This window comes from Monodon monoceros, unplaced genomic scaffold, assembly GCF_005190385.1.
Source record: "Monodon monoceros isolate NGI ecotype Baffin Bay Population unplaced genomic scaffold, NGI_Narwhal_1 Super_Scaffold_21, whole genome shotgun sequence".
NCBI lineage: Eukaryota > Metazoa > Chordata > Mammalia > Artiodactyla > Monodontidae > Monodon > Monodon monoceros.
The window spans coordinates 31,265,046-31,287,660 of NW_021703778.1; the positions used below are offsets into that span (position 1 = coordinate 31,265,046).

The 22,615-nt window shown below is 50.5% G+C and overlaps 1 protein-coding gene across 1 annotated transcript in view; it reads right to left on the bottom strand.

Annotated features, from left to right (window-relative positions):
* The window catches only part of APBA2 (amyloid beta precursor protein binding family A member 2), a 154,172-nt gene that overhangs the window by 45,195 nt on the left and 86,362 nt on the right, over positions 1 to 22,615 (bottom strand). The window contains exons 3-4 of the mRNA XM_029238011.1: positions 16,391 to 17,381; positions 107 to 187 (exon numbers count right to left, since the gene is read on the bottom strand). Of these exons, the coding sequence (XP_029093844.1) occupies positions 107 to 187; positions 16,391 to 17,341 (1,032 nt within the window). The 5' untranslated portion in view covers positions 17,342 to 17,381. The remainder of the gene's footprint in view (positions 1 to 106; positions 188 to 16,390; positions 17,382 to 22,615) is intronic.

Sequence of the window (22,615 nt, forward strand, 5' to 3'; positions counted from 1 at the left end):
ACTGGGTGGGACAAGAACATGGTGGAGAGCGTGAGCCCATGAAGACAGGGTGGGCAGCTCCCACATCAAGGCCCTGAGCCAGAACTCTCTTCCTTGGAAAAATTACCTCTAGAATGTTGTTATTGTCAACAGGGCCATTGAGATCAGAGCGCTGCTGCTTCCTCGGCTGCTCCAGACCATTGCAAACCTGGAAACCGGGAAGTTAAAGACAAAGATGGTGTTTTCACATGTGAGAAAAAATAAAAATACAAAAATAAAAAATAAATAAAAATTTAAATTTAAAAAAAGAAAAATAAACCAAGACACAAAACTGGAGATACAATATGATACAATTTTGTAAAATGCATGTGTATATAGGTATGTGTGTGTGCACACAGATATAATTTAACTTTCCTGCCAATAATATGTATACTTTTATACTTCTAAAAAGTTACTTGAATCATATTTTCTAATTTCTTGTTTTATTATTTTTAATTGTGGTAAAATACATATAACAGAAAGTTTGCCATCTTAACCATTCGTAAGCGTACACTTCAGTGGCATTAAGTACTCTCACATTATTATGCAACGATCACCATCCATCTCCAGGGCTCGTTTCATCTTACAAAACTGAAACTCTGTCCCCATCAAACATTAACTCCCTGTTCCCACCCCACCGCCAGCCCCCGGCAACCACCAGTTCCCGCTATCAACTTACTCTAAGGAGCGCGTACAAGTGGGGTCATACAAGATTTGTCTTTTTGTGACTGGCTTACTTCACTGAGCATAACGTCCTCAAGGTTCATCCCTGTTGTAGCAGGTGTCAGAATGTCCTTCCATTTTAAGGCTGAATAATATTCCACCATTTATATAGACCACTCTTTGTTTATCCATTCATCAGTCCACGCACACCTGGGTTGCGTCCACCTTTTGGCTGTTGTGAATAATGCTGCTACAAACACCGGTGTACAAATCTCTCTCAGAGTTCCTGCTTTCAATTCTTGGGGTATATATATATATATATATATATATATATATATATATATATATATATATATACCCAGAAGTAGGACTGCAGGATCATATGGTAATTTTATTTTTTATCTTTTGAGAAACCACCATACTGTTTTCCACAGCAGCTAAGCCATTTTACATTCCCAACGACAGTGTCCAAGGGTTAAAATTATATTTCTAACAAACTGAAATTCTTAGTTCAATGCAAATTCAAAAATCTAAATTTTTTAGTTAATGCAAATTAGTCAACCTACTACTAGAGGAAAAATGCCCCAAGGACATGTCATAAGTCTTCTCTTAAAGAAGATATCAACCCAAAATTCCTCTTACTTCGATGAACAAAATTTAAAGTGTAGGTATATTTTCTCTACTTAGTGCCCTGTACTATCCAGAAGATCTCTCCAGATCCGAGCACTGAAATCACTGTCCAAACCCCAGAGGAGGCTCTGGTGAGCCAGCATCTTAAGTCAAGTTCCAGAACTTTCTGGAAATAAATTATCAAGCAGTTACAATATGATGATGCCAATGACATTAAAAGTTTTATTTACAAATAAATAAATTTATATTATGAACATACGTATACATTATACTTATATTTACATTATTTATAAATAAGTAACATTATTGATCGCATCCTTTCCCATATGAGATGGATGTGCCCATTCCTGCTTTACAGGTAAGAGGACTGAGGCTCCAGGTGTGGACAGGAATGGCCAGGTACCCACAGGCTCAGGCAGCACAGCCATGTGTCGTGTCTTCCCTGCCCTAGACTGTCACTGTCATGGCCTGTGACTTCATTAGATCTCTGTGCGGGGGTTAGAGAAAATTGAAAAGACCCAGGCCCACCGTCCTAGCCCTGAAGGGAACAGGGGGGTTGTGCACGAGGCAGACCAGGGATCCTCTCCATGACTGCAGGTACCACTGGGCTTCAGAGGCCACGGGCGTGGAGGGGATGGCTCAGACAGGAGGTGGACAAAGCTGGCTGGGCATTAAGGACCGGGCAGATTTGTGCCACATCCCGAGAGTAATCTGGGCTCGCTCAACCCACAGGAAGAAATGAGGCCTTCCCGGAGCAGAGGGGGTGCAGGGCACAGCTGGGGCCAGGAGGGTCAGATGTCTGCTTTGTCCCCTCTTCCTTGCTGGAAGCCCAAAGGACTGCCCCTACCCCAAAGCCCCGTGAGCCCCCAGACGGCGCCGGTGGGCCCTGACCTGGCCCCGCTGTTCTGGTCTGTCCCGAGGCAGGGCTCTGGGGCCCCCTGCTCCACCCACCACAGCCCTCCTTTCAGGTCTGGCCCCATCCTTCTCCTATCAGGTCTAATCTATCCCCCATGGATCCATGCTACCCAAGCTGAGCAGACAGCACCCCTTCCTGCAGGGCTGAGCCTGAAGGGGTCACTCCTGCCAGGGTCCCACTGGAGCCAGGCTTCTTCCCGAACTCCTAATGGGCTCCTGTCACAGCCCTACTGGCTCTGCACCTCCCGCTGTGGACAAGACACACCAGGAAAAACCTCCTGTAATGTCCAAAGGGGTCTCTCACCTTAAAGGGTGTTCCCGTCTGCCTTAAGTAAGGCTCTAATGTGGGACATGCCCCAGACAACCCTCTGCTGTCCTGTACACCTCCCAGTTTCAAGATCCACTTAGAGCACATCAGCATTTTACCTTCTTGTTTGCGAAATTTCTAACCTGATGACCATCCCTAGGCTAAGTTCACAAACTTCATTTCCTGAAGGCCTGCACTGCCTTACAAGGAGCCACACAGGCACCAGGAATCTCCAAAAGCCCCAAAGAAACCAACCAATCAACTGAAAAATGAAAACGGGGTCAACCACACCTAGTACACACTATTTGTGTCCCCCGCCCCCCACCGCCAAAATTCATATGTTGAAACCTAACCCCCAGGGCAATGGTATTAGGAGGTGGGCTGTTAAGAGGTGATTAGGATTAGATGAGCTCATGAGGGTGGGGTCCTCATGAATGGGATTAGTGCCCTTATAAAGGGGATCTCAGAGAGCTCCCTCGCCCCCCACCTGTCACGTGAGGATGTAAAAGAAGATGGCTGTTTAGGGAAGTGGGTTCTCACCAGACACCAAATCTGCCAGCGCCTTGATCTTGGACTTACAGCCTCCAGAACTAAGAAGTAAATGTCTGTTGTTTCTAAGTCCCCCAGTTTATGGTATTCTGTTTTAGCAGCCCAAAAGTACTAAGATAACACTCCTTCTACAAATGTTACAGATTGGGCTAGAACCTAATTTTTCTGGCAGAAGCAGGACCATCATATGGGGCAACAGACTGTCATCAAGGTGCTGAATACATAGTGGGAAACGGCAACACCAGGACCGCCGCTGGCCTTGTGTTGGGTATCTGTGGCAAATGGAAGAGGTATCCCTTCTGGGGGACACAGTTTGGGCTTGGCCAGGGGAACCCAGGCTGGAGGTCAGTGCCCTACACCATCCCCCAGACAACTCAGTGTGGGGCCACAGCACGTGGTGACCACAGGCAACACAAGGTCTCAGGTCCATGTACAAGGGCAGCTTCTCCCCAAAGCTTCCACAGGCTCGACCCTTCCCTCCAGGCCAACATTTTCTCTAACTCCCTCCGACCACTCATCACCATGACAACTGCATCTCATAATAAACAGCCGGGGTTGTTTCCAGAGAGGCAGGAGGACGGCTTGTACTGCTTCTCCTTGGGAGAGCCCATCTGGTGCTCAAATTTTCATCTCAGGGGCCAGGGTGGGGGGCTTGGCAGCAGGGGACACAGGACCTGAAATGAACATGGTTAGAAGCCCATATGGATCTCAGAGGGAGATGCTGTTTAAATCCTTTTGTGCCCTCCCCATGGTACAGCAGCCAGGCACACCTCAAAATAAGATGCCAACAGGGATGGGAGGGCCACATCCCTCATCAAGTACCTGTAGTGGGCTGTTCTCGGTGCCACCCACTGGAACCCCCATCAGCCATTGCTGTGGGGGAGGGGTGAGTGAAACATGTGACCTGAAATATGCTAATGCATATTTCTCCCCACTCCATGGAGTCCGGAGACCAGAGCACGATGTGATGGCACAGGCTGGTCACAAAATGCCAGGACCAGGGACGGCTGTTCTGGGCAGAGATGACTTGCTTGTAAGAAAAATACACTAATTTGAATAAATTGTTCGAATAAATATCTTGGCTCTAGTTAGGGAAACTATAAAGCTGGGATTTTTTAACGTGTCAATTCTGATTGTGTCTGCTGGATTAAACTGAAAATCTGGCAATATACCCCACATGGCTTCAGATGGAATAACAGCAAACAAGCGCACGCCCGCTCACACCATCTGGAACAAAAGCTGCGTGTTTCCGAGTGCTGTCCTGAATGACAAGCACGTGAGTGACATGGAGGGGAGCTCAGTGAGGGACAGACAGCAAAGCCAAGGAAGCCGCTGGACTGTCCTATCTGACCCCAGACACAACTCCGAGTCAGAGAAACCCCAAGTTCTGCAGGAGTCTTCTCCAGGAGTCGTTTCTTGCTCTGTTCTCCAAGGCATCGGTCAGCCCGACTCATCGGACATTCCAGCTCAGGAGGGGCAGCTGGGACAGCGACACTGAGGATGCTCCCGTGGGGCCAAGCTGAGAGCATAACCCATGGGGCCAATGACGGTCTGATCAGCGCCCTCCAGGTCTTCTCTCAAAGGCCCTCCAATCCACCCCCTGACAAATAGGTGGCTCCGAAAAATGACAATTTTGTCGTTTTTCTCCCATTCCTCTTACGATTCAGGTCACTCTGTGATATTTATCTGCAGGAGGAGGAGAGCTTGGATAAAGTCTTTATTCTTATCATAGTTATCCCTCTGGGGATGATCGCATTTTTTGTTGTTGTTGTTGCGGTACGCAGGCCTCTCACTGTTGTGGCCTCTCCCGTTGCAGAGCACAGGCTCCGGACGCGCGGGCTCAGAGGCCATGGCTCACGGGCCCAGCCGCTCCGCGGCATGTGGGCTCTTCCTGGACCGGGGCACGAACCCGTGTCCCCTGCATCGGCAGGCGGACTCTCAACCACTGTGCCACCAGGGAAGCCCCATATTCTTCTTTTAACGATACTAACATGGTATGAGCTCAACCATTTTACATAACCCAGTGGTCTGCATGAGCTATGTGAAAGCCCAGCAGGATTCATAATCTGGCGTCCACCACTCTTCTGCCCCTTCATGGGCTCAGACTGGCTCAACTTAGTTTTAGATGATTCAAATTGGCTCAGGCCAGTTAATGAGACAAGAGCCTTTTCTTTCTTCTTTTTTTTTTATTGTGGCAAATATACATACGATAAAATGTATCGTTTTAACCAATTTTAAGTGGACAATTAAGTGGCATTAAGTTCATTCACACTGATGTACAAATATCACCACCATCCGGCCACAGAACTTTTCATCATCCCCAATGGAAGCTCCGTCCCCTTTAAACACTAACCCCCATTCCCCCCACCCCTATCCTGGCAACCATCAGCCCACTTCCGTCTCTATGGATTTAATTAATGTAGGTACCTCACTTGGGTGGAATCATACAGGATTTGTCCTTTTGTGACTGGGTAATTTCACTCAGCATAGTGGCCTCAAGGTATATCCCCGTTGTAGCAGGTGTCAGAATTTCCTTTTTGTTTAGGGCTGAACAATATTGCTTTGTATGTAAACATTTTTTTTGGAACTTGATCATTATAACTGTGGTGCAGAAGAGAAATCAATCTTCCCACAAATACTGGTAAAAATTACCAGGCCATGATCTCTGAGTATGGGCCAAACGGCCCATATTTTAGGTGACTTGGAAACCTTTGGCTTAATTCATCCGATTTCATTTTTCTTGGCATTTAAAAGAGGGTTGGAGATGAAATATTAATAAGATATTAGGCAAGAAAAACCTCGGGCAGCAATCCCACTTCATGACATCTCCCGTGATTTGCAAATCCAATGCAGCAAGAAGCACCCTGACCCGCCACTACTCTTGTGTCTGGAGCAGGTTTTGAGGACTGGTGAATGTCTAGACTATCCCTCCTTTCTTGAAATTAACATTCATATTTCTAAAAGTGACCAGCATGCTATCTTTTATATACTTGGGTCCCCGTGAATGAATAAACGAATGAATGAATGTAGAAGGGAATAGATGACAGCAAGGGAGAGCATCTATTTTCAATGACTAGAGAAGAAAGCAGCAGCAGAAGTACCCAGAGACCTGGCTTGGGTGTGGGGTGGTCTGGGTGTGAGCCCTTGTGAGGAAGACACTTGGGTGGGTGAGTCTGTGTCAGTGCATACCCCTCCACAGCCAGAGGCCCAGAAGCTCTGGAAGTGAAGGTCAGGAACAGAGGTCTCCCAGCCGGCACCAAGGGCTGCTTTGAGGGGAAGCGTGAGATCCAAAGTCGAAGTGGGAAGGGTGAGGGGAGGGATAGGGCTGCACCAGAGGTCAGAGTGGGCCAATAGGTCCCAGAGGCAGAATCAGAGGCCGTTTGCAAGTGTTAGGGCCAATAAAGAGGAGGATTGACCAAGGAGGGCAAACAGGCAACGCCCCGAACAACAACCTCCCTCCTACCTGACATGGTGCCCCAAGCAGTGTCCTGAGAAGTAACCCCTCGGCCAAAGTCTAGCGCAGGCTCGCTGACCTGCTGGCCTGACTGCACCCAGAGCGGGGCAGGGTGGCCAACCGTGGGGCAGACCCGGCAGTGCCTCAGCACCAAGGACAGCACACCGCCAGCTCTTAAGAGGACCATCTGCTGGCTGTTGAAACCAACCTGAGCAGCCGGGCAATGAGGTTCTGCAAGCCCAGATCCAAGCATCCTTCAGCTCCAGTAGTCTGGGCCTTGGCTTGGTCTCAGGTGGAGAGACCAGCTTCTCTTCCGTGAAGGCTGACTGTGGTCTTGGCAGGGTCTGGAGTCCACGCTAGGCCCTGGGGTGCCATCCTGTGCCTCACCCCCTTCTCAGCCTTTCTGAGCTGCGCTCAGTTTTCCTGAGCTATCCATGGTATTATCTGATGTAGGGTTGGGAGCTATTCTTGGTTAGCCTCCTGTTGAAGACACAGTGCCTTTTTTAGTAACTGATTAGCATTGACCGCTATCTGAGCGCTTTGGGGTGCAAACCCCGTGACCGCCAGCGCCATGCTGTTCCATCTCCGAATCTCGTGCTCAGCAATGTGGTCTTTCTCCCTGAACAGAAGTTGTTACTATATATTCTCCCATGGAGCCCTGCACTTCCTGGGGAATGTCATGTGACTGACTGATATTGTGGGATGTATCTTGAGCCCCTGGCACATGTGGGGGACGGTGGCGGTGCTGCAGGGGCCCGAGGACGGGAGATGCAGGTGGGGCAGCGCCCTGCCTCAGTCCCCCACCCACCTCTCTCCTTCCCCGAAACCTGCCCTGGACACACACCACTGGCCAAGCAGTGCAATTCGAGTCAAAGCAACGCAATCTCAGCTCCACACGTGGTAGGCACCCTCTCCCTGCTGGCATCTCCTCAGATCTCTCCCTGCCTGCCCTTACAGACGCTCCCCACCCATCCCCTGTGCTCCCACACGGGAGCCTCTGCCCTGGTGGCCATCCACCAGAGATGCTCAGGGTCCTCCCACTTCCCCATCCCCCTGATGGCCCTGCTCTGTCCCTCTCTCAACAGCATCCTCAATCCAGTCCTTCACCTTCCACCTGTCCTCCTCCAGGGCTCTGGCCCCCACCACAATCCCCAACCCCACTGCATGCTAAGGACGCCCGTGACCTCCACGTTCAGCCCGCCTGGTCAACTGACTTCCCAAAGCCCCCCCTCAAAGTCCCAAGACCTCTCTGCTTATCACCCACGTGGGAGCCCGTCCCCAGGAAGCCTGCAAGGGACTCATGGGCTGGGCAGCGGGGTCTCTGCTGATCACCCAGCGCCACCCGGATGGATGGTGAGTCTCTGCGTGTCTGTCTCCCTCTAGAACGAGCTTCTCAATGCAGACTTAAGTCACTTTCATCTCTGCACCCCCAGGGCCTGGCACATCGTAAGTGCAGTTCGCACGGACTGCGTGGGAGGGCTCGCAGACGCCAGCCAGCCCAGGAGGTGGGGAGTGGGAATTACGTTCAGAAATCCCGGGTAAAGGAGGGATGGCGTTTGGAATTAGAGAGAGACTGGTGGTCTGGAGCCCAGCTCATCTGCCTGGAAAGCGGGGATCTCAGTTAACTTTCAATTCAGAATCGAGTGTGAGAAAATCAGGGCACCCTTGGAGGTGCGTGGCTGCCACACGGCCCCCCAGATCAGGGAATCCAGAGCAGAAAGGGGCTGAGGGTACCACCAGGAGGATGTGAGAACCGCCCCCCAAGAAATCCCTGCGGGGAGAGGGGGCACCTGAAGAGGGCCTGCAGAGAGGGGAGAGCCTGAGGGCACCTGGGGAGCTGCTCCCACCCCACGTCACCCCCGCCCATCAGGCCCCACCCGTCTCCACGGTGTCCCTGGCCAGTCCCATGCCTCCTCTCATCCTGCCTCACCCTGCTGGCTTCGTCCCTCCCTTGATGTCACCCCAGGAAATGGAGACATCATCTTGCTCCCTGCCCGGCCCAGCACGGTCCCAGCTGCGTGCAGAGCCTCACCTGACTGCCTCCCCCACCTCCTGAGATTCCCACAGATGTAAGACCCGCACCCTCATCCTCACGGCAAGCGCTCCACGCCCCTCACCATCCATTGCCAGATACTGACCCAATCAGCTCTGCTCCCACAGCCCCAGGTGGCATGTCCAGGACATTCCCAAACCAGGAGCTGGTGCAGCGGAGTGAGGTCCAGGCTTCCTGGCTCTGCCATCTGTGCTCTTAACCACTAGCCCCAACTCTCTCGAAGGTGGAGGAGGGGGGCAGGGAAGGAACTTTCTAGATTACTGTTAGGGGAGGGGCTTTACATGGTTTTCCCAAACAATAAAGACAGTGTTTTAGAAGCCCCGCTTTAACTAGATTTTAAAAGCCCTGACGCAAGCCCAGATTCCTGCCAGATGAACTGTTCCATGAAAATAACAGCCACCTCTAGTCACAGGTCCTCAAGAGGCTTCATAAAAATCAAATCAGGGCATTGCGCTGACTCGGCAAATGGGCTCCAAGAAATCAAGTTTGGGGCTCGGGCAGATCAAGCAAGGGGTTAGGATGCCGAGGCCTGGACTTCGTTTTCCAGGGCGGTCCCGGGAATTAGCGACAGCAGGCGCACTGGGCGGGGACGAGGCTGGGGAGGAGCACAGGAGCCCAGGGACCCTTCCATGCACCCTCCCCATGAGCAAAGGGACGTCCAGGACTGATGCCCGGGCAGGCAGGCAGAGGTGTGGGGACGGCTGCAGAACTGGAGCAGGGCTTCAGGAAGGAAGAGGCCAGCTGCGCTCCACGGAGGCCTCGGGGGTGTTGAAGACCTTCCACTGTCCCGCCATGCTCCTGGACACCCCTCCCCCACTCCACCTCCCACAAGCCCTGTCCTCAGCACCTGCCCGAGGGCTCTTTCTCCAGCTTGGTCCGGCCTGGGGGCCAGGTCTGGGCAGACTGTTCCCACCTGGGCACTGTTGCAAGCACCAGGGCCCCTGGCACACCTGCTTCCACCTGGGCACCAGCGACCCCAGGATGCTCTTCTCTCGGCCTCTCAGGGCCAGGGGGTCCTCTACAAAAAGCAGGTGCTCATACTTGCTTCATACGTCGCTGAACAAGGCACATGTGAGCCCAGTGGGAGCATCACGGTGCCACCCCCTACACAGGGCAGACCAAGATTGCCCCTGCCCCTAATATTCCCCCTCCCTATTTGGTGTCAGCATTCCTGCCACCATCTCCAGAGGTCCTGCATGAAGCAAGTCTTGACTGAACGCCAGTCACAGCAAAGGCGCCCGCACAGGGAGCAACGCTGAACACTCGTGTGCGTGATGTGGCCTCGGGGCCCTGGATCACACCTCCCTCTAACTGCTGTATTAACTTGACTATGATGTATTGGTCTTTCTCTTTTTCTATTGTCAGAGGGCTCTTTCTAGAAGGCACTGGCTGGGCTGATAATAAACAGAAATCATGAAAACCCCAAAGAATCAAAACACGCCTTTGGTTTGCCCTCCAGACGTGCGGAGCTGTTCCACGTGGTGGTCACGTAAATCTGAAGCCTCCATCTCTACGATCACTGAAGCCCTGATGTGTACCCAGCCCACACGGGCATGGAGGGCCAGGGAAGGCTGCAGCCCTAGGAATCTACAAGGCGCAGAGGATGGAGAGTCTCTGAAAGAAGTTCGGGCACAGAGCAGGTGTTTCTGGAGGACCTGATCTCACAACAGCTGTCACAAGCGAGTCCTTGCCAAACACAGACGCACAGCAGGGACCACAAGAGCCTGTCACCCCAGGCACCCCAAAGACCCACGGAACCAGGATATTTGGTGCTGGACAAACATGCTCTTACCGTGCCCCCAGGAGCATGGGGGGGGCACCCCTCTTCACAGGAGGTGCACTGAGGACTCGCCCGGTCCTCCTAAGCTGTGACACCAGCCCGGGTGGGGTCCTCCCTCCACACTCCCAGCCTCGCTGCCAAAGGGCAGAGGACCACCCTGGCAGATGCAGAAACGGCCATTCTATCTGGATATTCAATATGTATCTGGCTGGACCCAACTCATGCACCCTTTAATTGCTGTATGTAAAAAAAAAAAAAAAAAAAAATCAATATTCCATGTCACCAAAGCTCAACAAAATTAAGAAAAATGCCCCATGAATAATCTCTACTTGATTGATTTGATCTATGGCCTGAGCCCTCATGAAGTCAGGACGTTGCGACAGATTTATAGGCCGGAGGTCTGGTGTCTGCCGGTCACCTTGCTGGTGCCAGGACACACTCACCGCAAACGGTAGAGCCCGTCAGGTCTCGTGATAAGGATAACGAGTAAACAGATGACAGGGCAGAGGAAACTCACCCCCTCGCTGAGCTCGGCATCACCTCTTCTAGAGCTGCCCAGGGTCACAAGTATGAGCCTTGCCCTAACAAACTGTTCAGCCCTCATACTGTGTAATCATGGATGCGGTACTGACCCCACACAGGTCTCAAAGGCCTCGTCTGTAAAATGGGAATAACCCTAGTCCCTACCTCTTCCAGTTGCTCTAAGACTCACTGAGATCATACACATAAAGCCCTAGCACGGTGCTGGCCGTCACTACCCACACCGGCGTCACCTCCACCGTCACCCAGGGATTTTCCACAAATGGCAAAACAAGAAACATTAAATCCTCAGAAGCCACGGGTCCCACAGGTGACAGAGGTGACAGCTTTCCCACCACTGTGGGTTGATGATGACCATCCTGGGACTGAGCCATACAGGGACAGGTCTTGGGATGTCACATGGTCTGGCCCTCTGCCCCGAGGATGTGCATCTTTGGTTGGTGTTTTCCTGCAGGTAGAGAAAAGGGCTTGAGGCTCCAGAGTGTTCGGGAGAGGCGGGCGGAGCAGGGCTGCGGTGTCCTCGTCGCTGGGAGTCTGGGATGAAGGCGGCACCCATGCGAGCACGGAGGGGATCTCTAGGAAGGGGAAGGCTTTGCAGCAGAGTTTCTCAAAGTCATCTGCCAACCCAACACAGTCAGCTCTCCTTGTTCGTGGCTGTTATGTTCAATAAAGTTGCCGTGAACCCTGAATGAGGGGATCCTGGACCACCGTTCCCAGAGGAAATACAGGGTGAGCTTCCCCTGAGCCTCTGGTCCCCACATTTCATCAACCGATCCATACATGACCTTGTTCTATGTATGTTTCTATTTAAAGACACCTTATTTACCATGTAGTACTCACAAATAATTAATTATATCCAGTATATATAATAAAACACTAGCTGAGAAGAGTTTCACATTTTCCTGACTGGGATAACAAGACTGTCAATTTCATTGGCTAGGGTCAGAGTTAGGGTTTTCAGCCTTATAACAAGATGTTTTTGAATGGGTGGTCATCTCACAAATCCACAAAGTTAGCCACTTTTCCATCACTCCCTCACACACTGTAGATGTTACTCCAGCACTCCGTGGAGCAGTCCCAGGTACTGATCGGCAAATTCTTCTTCCTTTTTCTGAATGTACCATGTTGTTATTTGTTAACACTGAACTCACGGTCAAGAGCTCTGTCATTCACACCTGAATGAAACACCCAACACACGTGTTTTTCTCCAAAAGGCACGTCTCAGCCTTCTTGCGCTTAGGAACACTAGACAGCACTTCGGCACTGCACTTGGGGGTCACTGTATCATCAGCAACAAGCACACAAATGCAAGAGACACGGCACTAAAGGACCACAAAAAGGACACTTTTTCATAGAACGAGCTGAAACAGGGCAGGGCATCTCCTTGTTCAAACTTAGCTGGGAACGGGCGTGTTGAATGACTCAATTTTTTTGCCTGTCTGTGCATGTCCGAAAAGGACTGCATAAGTGCCATGGGTATAGATTTTTAAGGTTACAGATAAACTCTAGTGAGCAGGCAAATTCACAAATACCGAATCCATGAAAAATAAGGATCAGGCACACCTTGTTTACAGAACACCTCTAAGCGGATGCTTCGGGGAAATCCTGAGAGGCAATTTGTCTCTTTGATTTGAAAACTTTTTTTTGTGGTACGCGGGCCTCTCACTGTTGTGGCCTCTCCCGTTGCGGAGCACAGGCTCCGGACGCGCAGGCCCAGCGACCATGGCTCACGGGCCCAGCCGCTCCGTGGCATGTGGGACCTTCCCGGACCTGGGCACAAACCTGTGTCCCCTGCATCGGCAGGCGGACTCTCAACCACTGCGCCACCAGGGAAGCCCTGTTTTGTTTTTTCATTAATTTATTTTTTATTGAAGTATAGTTGATTTACCACGTTGTGTTATTTCAGGTGTACAGCAAAGTCACTTGAGTTATAGATATATTCCTTTTCAGATTCTTTCCCCATGTAGGCTACTACAAAATGAAAACTCAATGCTGGAATTCTACAATGTCACAGGGCAAAATATTTTTTGCCTCTATTTTCCAAAATGTCCTCAATAAACTTTCATTGATTTGAAAAAACTTTTTTCCTATAAAAATACTCACACGCGGATCTCCTCTGTTCCCCACGATCACACCCTAGCTTCCCGCAACGCCAAGTCCACCTCCTTCAGGTTCTCCAGACCTGCGTGCCCCCGTGCAGACCTCTCAGTCTCCTCAGAGCTGCATGGGGGCAGCTCTAACTGCAAACTGGAGCTTTTTCAAAAGAAAAGAGGCTAGGGCTTCCCTGGTGGCGCTGTGGTTGAGAGTCCGCCTGCCGGTGCAGGGGACACGGGCTCGTGCCCCGGTCCGGGAAGATCCCACATGCCGCAGAGCGGCTGGGCCCGTGAGCCATGGCCGCTGAGCCTGCGCGTCCGGAGCCTGTGCTCCGCAACGGGAGAGGCCACAACAGTGAGAGGCCCACATACAGCAAAAAAAAAAAGAAAAGAGGCTAAAGAAAAACATCTGCAGCAAAAAGTAACATCTGTGGTGCACGCATAAAGTGCTGCTAGGAAATGGAAAAGCATCGAGAGCCCAAAAGATAAAAGGCACCAACCATTCATAGAAGAAAAGTAAAGTATCAGACAAGAGGATCATGGGGTCAGCATTCATGCATAGCCTGGGAATTTATCGTCAAGTAATAAATCCAAAGGAGGAAAACCTGCCTGCCTCATACAAAGAGGTCTGTATAGTCTCGTATATAAAAGAAAATGCCATCCGCAACCTGCACATTCCATGGCAGGATATGTACAGACAAATCAATTAGATGGCCCATTGCCTGAACTTCAAAGGTTGGCAAAAAGGATCATGAAAACGATATGACAACACGGAGCGACATTTACAACATGTCAGATTTTAAAAGCAGGATGGCAGAATCACACGTGGGACCACGATGGCAGCTAGAGACATTGTTTATGCTCAGTGCCAGAGTCTGATAAGGTGGGAACCACGGTCCCATTTCTAATTCTATTGTAATATTGTCATCCATACAGCGACTGAGTGAAGTGCTATTCAGCACTCTTAGAAGCACCCACGACATAACTTTTCGAGCTTTGAAATGAGGGGAAGAAAGGAGGGATGCTATCTATGTACTTCTCCTCCAACAGGAGTCCTCCAAGAATTGCTTTTCAAACTGCATGTGGCATCTTGCTAAAATGCAGCTTTAACTAATAAGGACCTACTGTATAGCACAGGGAACTCTACTCAATACTCTGTAATGACCGATATGGGAAAATAATGTAAAAAAGAGTGGATATATGTATATGTATAACGGATTCACTTTGCTGTACATCAGAAACTAACACAACATTGTAAAGCAATTCTACTCCAATAAAAACTAATTAAAAAAACAAAACAAAATGCAGGCTTGGCACTGGCAGTCCTGGGCCGCCGGTGGTGCTGGGCCGTGGACCATACTTTACAAACCAACAGTCTAAGCACCTAGATGGCTGATGCTGTCCATTTCTCCCTCAGGTGATTTCCACCACAGCCTTCACTGTGTGCACAGTACTGGGGGGGGGCTGGCGTGGGACTCAGGAGCACCCTGTGGACCTGTTGGGGGCCAGGACTTTGCTGGCCACACGGCCTGGATATTCCCAGGGTAGAAGGGGGTTCCTTTTAGAAAGGCAGGCTGTGGTCTGAAGCAAGGAATTGCCAAACTTCCCAGGGAACTTCCTTCTTTACACACAGACACACACACACGCGCATATCTTGCTTTCAAGACGGTTCCTGTCACCAGCGGGTCTACTTGATCAAATTTCAAAGTGTTCTTCATCTGGATGGGCCATTCGGGTCTACAAGACATGATGACCCAGCCAGGGGAGAGCCCTCAAGAGGAGGCCAGTTTCTTCGGGGGCCCTTGTCTGCCCTGAGCTGGGAATCACCAGCCTCTCCCCTTGATGGAATTAACTTGTGAATGAATGAGTGAATAAAGGCAGAAAAACTAGGCAATGATAAACCAGCGTAAATGAGCCTTTCCGGGGTCTTGGAAGAGAGCATTTGTTTCAAGGAAACACTCTATTTGGGGAGAAAAGGTACCTGCCCTTCCACCCAATGCCACGTCTGAAAAACAGACCTCCTCTGGGCCCCCACCTCCACCCTCATCCACCCCCAGCCCTCCAACCCAAAGGGCTGCATTTTCACTCAAACCGGCATGCGGTTTAAGTAAAGCCCAACATCAGGTCTCGTGCACTCCCCACCATATGCCCTAGAGATCATTTCTCTCGACTGGAACTTTGTCCGGGCATCACTTGTCCTGGCGAGGCTCAGCACGTCATCTGCCTCGCGTGGTCCACATCGACCTGTGGCACCATCGCCGCTGCTGGGTGGTGAGTCCAGCCCTGCCAGGACTGCAGAAGGACAGCAGTACTGTTCCCTAAAGCCCAGACCTTGACCCCAGAGCCGCTGCTATTGTTGGGGGGCGCCCTCCACATCTGCTAGCGCACAGCAGTTTCTTTACACCCCAAAGCCCCCAGCACACACAGAACGGCCTCAAATGACAGGAACACCCCGAAAGTGAAGTCAATTTATGCTTAACGATCTTTAAAAAAAAGCATCAAAGGGAAGTTCCAGAAACCTACAGTGAGTCGATAGGACTTGTTGCCCAAACACGAGCTCTCACTAGCTATACTTTTCAAATGCATGAACTCTTCTGGGAAAAAAATAATACTAATGAAGCCTTTAAAAAATATGAAAGCAGTTCGTTCTCATTTGCCCACAGATTTAGCTAAACACAAGTTCCTTTACATGCGTCTAATATTCACATCTTTTTATATACATGTAAGTTTTTTTGAAAGGCAGCTTGTGAAGAGGGTTCATTAGAATACACACTCACTTTGCTATAATTAAAAGAAAATAGTTACGCTTAAACCCACTGGCCTCATTAGCATACATCTCTTCTCCAAGACTTCGTCAAACCTTCAAATAATCATTTGCAAAATGGTTTTTTACAGCTAATTGCCCATCATGCCAAGGCCCCCAAGCTTTCAGAGAAGTGTCACCCAATAAAACCATCCCCAGTGAAATGCACTCAGGTCGCTGCCCCTCGACGCTAGGCTGCCCCCAACCACCGGCCGCAGCTGCCTGCACTCACCAGTAGCCCCGCATCCTTGCCGAAGTCCGGCCAGCCTGAAGAAACCCCCTGGTGAGGGGCAACCGTCACAGGGACCACCCCCACGTGAGCAGATCCAGGGCAGGCACACTAAGACCCAACCTCTTCTGGGTGGGCTGGGGTGTCTCCTGGGAGCCCTGGTTGCCAATCAGCCTTCCACCAGATTTCCTTGACATTTAACTAAGGCACCTGATGGGTGAACAGGAGTGGCTGGGCCATCCACACATGACTGAGGGAATGGAGAGCTAGGCACACATTCTGATCTACAGGTTACAGCAACACCTTTGCTCTCCGGGCCCCTCCATCCCCTTCCCTGGGGACAGCCAGGGTCCTACCTGCTCTTGGGGCCACTTTGGCCTCTCCTCGGGAGTCCTGGTCTTGGTCTTGAAGCTTCTCTGGGGGTCTGCGGGGTGCTTGGCCTCGGGAGGCAGGTTCAGGGACTTGGGCCGGCCCTCGTGTCTGCTGGGGCCGCGGCGGGCCTCGGCAGGCGGGCAGGCCTCCGAGGGGCCCCCGGGCCCCGGCTCGGGTGCCCGCAGCGGCGCGTGCTCAGGGCTGGCCTCGCTGGCACCGGTGATGCTGCTCGTGCTCAAGCTCATCTTGATCTCGGCCACGATCTGGTCGATGTCCTCTTCCTGGTCCTCCAGGTCCCCGTCCCCGCGCCTCGGGCGGTAGGGGGATGCGCTGCCCTCGTTCCCGTTGGCCTCAGCGGGGTAGTAGTCCTGGTAGGCCTCTTCACCGGGACAGTAGTGGACGCTCTCTTCCTGGTCCTGGGCCTCCAGCATAGAGGCCTCAACCTCGGGGGTGGGGAGGTGGCTGTCCCGGTAGCCGGGGCTGCCCTGGTCCCCGTGGCCGTGCAGTTGCGGGCCCGCCGGATCCGTCCACTCCTCCACTGCCTCCTGGCACTCGTCCGTCTCCAGGTGGTGCGTGTCGTGGGCCAGGTAGCCGTCCCCATTGCAGTCCATGCCCTGCAGGTAGCTGTCGTCCTCGGGGCAGTAGCGGATATAGTAGGTGATGCCCTCCTCTTCCTCGGGGAGGCCCTCGTCATAGTCCTCCTCCTCGGAGGTGTTGTTCACGTAGTCGGAGCTGGAGTCCCCGTCGGGGCTGTGGTCGTGGCCGCCCTGCTCGGCGGGCACAGGGCTCTCGGGCCGCGGGGCCGCCAGCTCCAGGCCCTTGGGCACGTAATCCTCCAGGGGCAGCTCAGCATCCTCGCTCTCGGGCTCCGGGCCTGGCCTCGCCCTGTGGTCCAGCATGCTGCTCGCCGTGTTCGGACGCTTCCGGTGGGCCATGGCGGGCAGTCACGCGGCCATTGTCATCAACGGGCAGCCACTGTGGGGAGGAAGAGGGGACAGGACAGTCAGAGCCCGAGAAGCATGCCCCACCAGCATGGTTTACACCAGAGCGATGTAACGCGAGTCTGTTCAAACGACGTGACGCCCCCACCCCAAGCTGACTGGTGTGTCAGGACCGGCGCACACACCTGCCAAAGAGAGAGGAGGACACCAGGGCTGGAGGAGGAGGCCCCAATGACCCCCAGGACGCCTGCTGCTTTCCCCCCAACTCCCTGCTCATTCGAGATTTCCCTCTCTTTTTCTTTCTTTTTATTTGAAGTACAGTGGATTTACAACATTGTGTTACTTTTAGGTGTACAGCACAGTGATTCAGTTTTTTTGTTTTTTTTTTTTGCTGTACGCGGGCCTCTCACTGCTGTGGCCCCTCCCATTGCGGAGCACAGGCTCCGGACGCGCAGGCTCAGCGGCCATGGCTCACGGGCCCAGCCGCTCCGCAGCATGTGGGATCCTCCCGGACCGGGGCACGAACCCGTGTCCCCTGCATCGGCAGGCGGACTCTCAACCACTGCGCCACTAGGGAAGCCCGATTCAGTTTTATATATATATTCTTTTCCAGAGTCTTTTCCACAACAGGTTATTATAAGGTATTGAATATAGTCTCCTGAACTATAGATTAGATCCTTGCTGTTTACCTATTTTATATAAAGTAGTATGTATCTTTTTTTCTTTTCCCTTTGCGGTACGCGGGCCTCTCACCGCCGTGGCCTCTCCCGTTGCGGAGCGCAGGCTCAGCGGCCACGGCCCACGGGCCCAGCCGCCCCGCGACATGTGGAATCTTCCCGGACCGGGGCATGAACCCATGTCTCCTGCATCGGCGGGCGGACTCTCAACCACCGCGCCACCAGGGAAGCCCTAGTGTGTATCTTTTAATCCCAAACTCCTAATTTATCCCTCCCCCACCCTTTCCCCTTTGATAATCATTAGTTTCTTTTCTATGTCTGTCTGTATGTTTTCGCTTTGTAAATAAGTTCACCTATACCATTTTTTTAGATTCCACATATAAGTGATGTCATATGATATTTGTCTTTCTCTGACTTACTTCACTTGGTATGATTATCTCTAGGTCCATCCATGTTGCTGCAAATGGCATTATTTCATTCTTTCTTACGGCTGAGTAATGTTCCATTGTATATATGTGCCACATCTTCTTTATCCATTCATCTGTCGATGGACACTTAGGTTGCTTCCATGACCTGGCTATTGTAAATAGAGCTGCAATGAACACTGGGGTGCATGTGTCTTTTTGAATTATGGTTTTCTCAGGGTATATGCCCAGTAGTGGGATTGCTGGGTCATATGGTAGTTCTATTTTTAGTTTTTTAAGGAACCTCCATACTGTTCTCCATAGTGGCTGCACCAATTTACATTCCCACCAAGAGTGAAACACGGTTCCCTTTTCTCCATACCCTTTCCAGCATTTACTGTTTGTAGACTTTTTAATGATGGCCATTCTGACTGGTGTCACGTGGTACCTCACTGTGGTTTTGGTTTGCGTTTCTCTAATAATTAGTGATGTTGAGCATCTTTTCATGTGCCTGTTGGCCGTCTCACTCATGACTTGGTGAAGATGCTCACTGACTGAGGAGCCCAAGGGACCAAGACAAATGGTTATAAGATCAGGTTATTTGCTCTCAAAAAGAAAAAGAGAACCTTTCATTCCAAAGACATGATGAAGCCAATGAGGAGGTGCCCTACCCCTTTCAAGTTGAAATCCGCTGCCCCTCGAAGCCCATCTCAAGTCCGCCCCAATCCTCGAGCTCATCCCCCACTCCCCGGCACACACAAGCCTCTGCTTCCTCCTTACTCCAAACAACAGCACTGACCAGATTTGCCAGGAGCCATCCAGGCCAAGTGCCACAGAGAGACACGGGACGTGAGCCTGAGCCTCACGGCTCGATGGGGTGGGAGCCCAGGGAGGGGGACTCCAGAGGCAGGACCACCAGGAGAAGGGGGACACCCAGGACGCGATGCAAAGGACGTGGCTGCTGCTTACGGGATGTGGGTCACGGCACCACCAGGCACCGCAAAGCCCAAACTGGGAGGGTCCTGTACCCCACTGCCCAGGACCCTGCATTTTATCCCACAAACCATGCAGCGTCATTGGGCAATTTTCAGCAGGCACGTGACACAAGATTTCTCTTTCAGCCCCTTCGGGAGACGCTGGGGGACAGGCGGCTGGAGGAATGGAGACCAATGGAAACACCCTTCCCGTCCACTAGGGAAGTGAGAGGCTCACAAGTGGCCGTGTCTCCACAGCATCGCTAGACACTAAAAGATCCACATCACTTCCCCAGAGCAGCCCACACTCCTGAAAGTGGTCCCACACCAGGAAAACCATCACTGAGATGGACCCTGCAGGGTCTGAGCGTCCTCCCGAGTCACCCCATCCCCAAACCCTGAAACTGACGGGCCCATTCCAGAGATCTGTTCCTGGTAGAGAGCAAGGTGTCCAGTGTTCCCTAAAATACAGCTGATCAGAGAGGATACACCAAGAGTACCAAGTATTGTTGTACAGCAGATTTCCCACAAAGTACAGCCAACCGCAACAGATGTGCCACCTGCTGTAGGAATGATACAAGGCACTTGGCAAACACTCTTTTGGACACAATCTCCAGGAAAAGCCTTCCTCAAAATGGTCCCTAAAGTGTGTATGGAATGTGATGGCTAAGGTGTGACCAGATCCCTATGCCTTGGAAGCCAGGATGGTGGAGGGCCAATGGGGCTAGTGGTTACTTGCACAGGAGCACATGGGTCCCTTTTCTTTGCAGAGGGCGGGGCACCATCTCTGTAGCATCTCTGTAGCTCCCCAGGGTCTGACACCAGGCCATGCACACTGCAGGTATTCACATCCTCGTCAAAGGATAAACCAAGGTACACAGTATCTCTTACTATCTTAACTTTGAATTCTATGTCATCTGGGGGGGAAAACATCTTACGCACACCTAGATGTGGATGCCCACACCTATATACAACACCCTACTGGCCAATGTAAGACTCAAGGACTAAAGTATATGGTAACATAGAGCAGATCCTGATCCTATTAATGTTACGCAAGTAATCTATAATTTTTAAATTTATTTTATTGAAGTATAGTTGAGCTACAATGTTGTGTTAATCTTTGTTATACAGCAGAGTGATTCAGTTTTATACATATATATGTATAGATGTGTGCGTGTGTGTGTATATATATATATACACACACACACACACACACACATATATATACACACACTCACACACATTCTTTATCATTTTCTTTTCCATTATGGTTCATCACAGGATATCAACTATAGTTCCCTGTGCTATATTCAACAGCAGGACTTTGTTTATCCATTCTATATATAATGGTTTGCATCTGTTAATCCCAAACTCCCAATCCATCCCTCCCCCACCCCCCTCCCCCTTGGCAACCACAAGTCTTCTCTATGTCCGTGAGTCTGTTTTTGTTTCATAGGTAAGTTCATTTGTGCCATATTTTAGGTTCCACATATGTGATCTCATATGGTATTTGTCTTTCTCTTTCTGACTTACTTCACTTAGTATAATATCTATGTCCATCTATGTTGCTGCAAATGGCATTATTTCATTGTTTTTTTATGGCTGAGTAATATTCCATTGTATATATGTACCACACCTTCTTTATCTATTCCTCTGTCAATGGACATTTAGGTTGTTTTCATGTCTTGGCCATTGTGCACAGTGCTGCTATGAACATAGGGGTGCATGTATCTTTTCGAATTAGAGTTTTGTCCAAAGTAATCTATAAGTTAAGGCTGTCCCAGCCAAAATCTCAGTGGAATACTGGGGAAACCTTGACCTAGTAATTCTTATGTTCATTTAGAAGAACAAGCTTGTGAAAATAGCTGGGAAAGTTCTAAAACATGAGACTGTGAGGAGAACTTGCCTTATCAAGCATTTAACTATACTCTAAAGTCATGGTAATTAAAATGGCATGGTAGTGTTGCTGGACAGACAGAAATGGTATAGATGAGAAAGTCCAGAAACAGACATACGTTCACGTAGGAATGTAGTCTCTGCCATGTAGGGTGATCAGCCATCCCGGTTTTCTGGGACTGAACACAGTTTCCAAGGACACAGCACTTTCAGTGCTAAAACCAGGATGGCTGGTCACTCTAAGGCATGTGGAAAAGAATAGTCTCTTTGGGGAGGGGTATTGGGATACTTGGGCTGCACACTGGAACCACCTGGGGAATTTTACAGGTACTCACGCCTGACATTCCAAGTTCATTGGTAGAGCCGTGATCCGGCATCCAGGTTTTTAATGTGTACAAAATTTGAAAACCACTGGGGCGATTGTTTGGGAGGAAACTAAGCTGCTCCCTACCTTCCACGTGTATGCTTTTCAGATGGGCTAAATATTTCAGGATAATAAAGGGTTCCAGATAGTGGCCAGACTTGCCTGCTTCAAGGCAAGATATTTGGCCCCCCTCATGGGAAATCTGCACTCCTTGCAGCTGGGGATGGGGTGCAGCTCACAGGCCCAGGCAATGTCAGAGAGAACACATTTCCTCTTGCTCCAGGTGGCATGCACGTTGTCCCATGAAGCAAGCAGATTTGGCCGAGGACAACCCACCTCTGTCCACTCTTAAAAAATAGAGGATCCTTCCTTTTCTCACCTCAACAAAAAAAGCCAGGTGGCCAAGCCACTTCTGCCAGCTCGCTGCAAAATCATCTCCCACTCTATTTTCTACTGCCCAACAATGATGAAATTTTATACACACAACATTGGGTCTTTTCACTCAAGAAATATCTCCCCATTTATTCAAGTCTTAAATGTCAACAGCACTGTGGGTTTCTTTATAGCTGTAGACATGTCAGAGGAAGTTGATTCTAAGACATTGGTTTTTGTAGCCATGGGGAATGGATATTCTCTCCTATCATATATATCTGACTATTGTTGGTACATAGGAAAAAAATCCCTACTGCTTTTGTATTATAAGCCCATTTTTAAATTCCAATAGTTTTAGTTGATAATTTTATTCTTTTCCAGCATTTCGTCTGGCTGTACTGCCCTTCCACAGTTACATGACAGTGGTGCTGAGGCACCCCTGACTTATTCCCAATTGTAATGAAAATGCCTTTACTTTTTAACCAGGGCTGGATATATATGCATATATATATATGCAGTATTGGGATTGCAGGATCATATGGCAACTCTATTTTTAATTTTTTGAGGACTCTCCATACTGT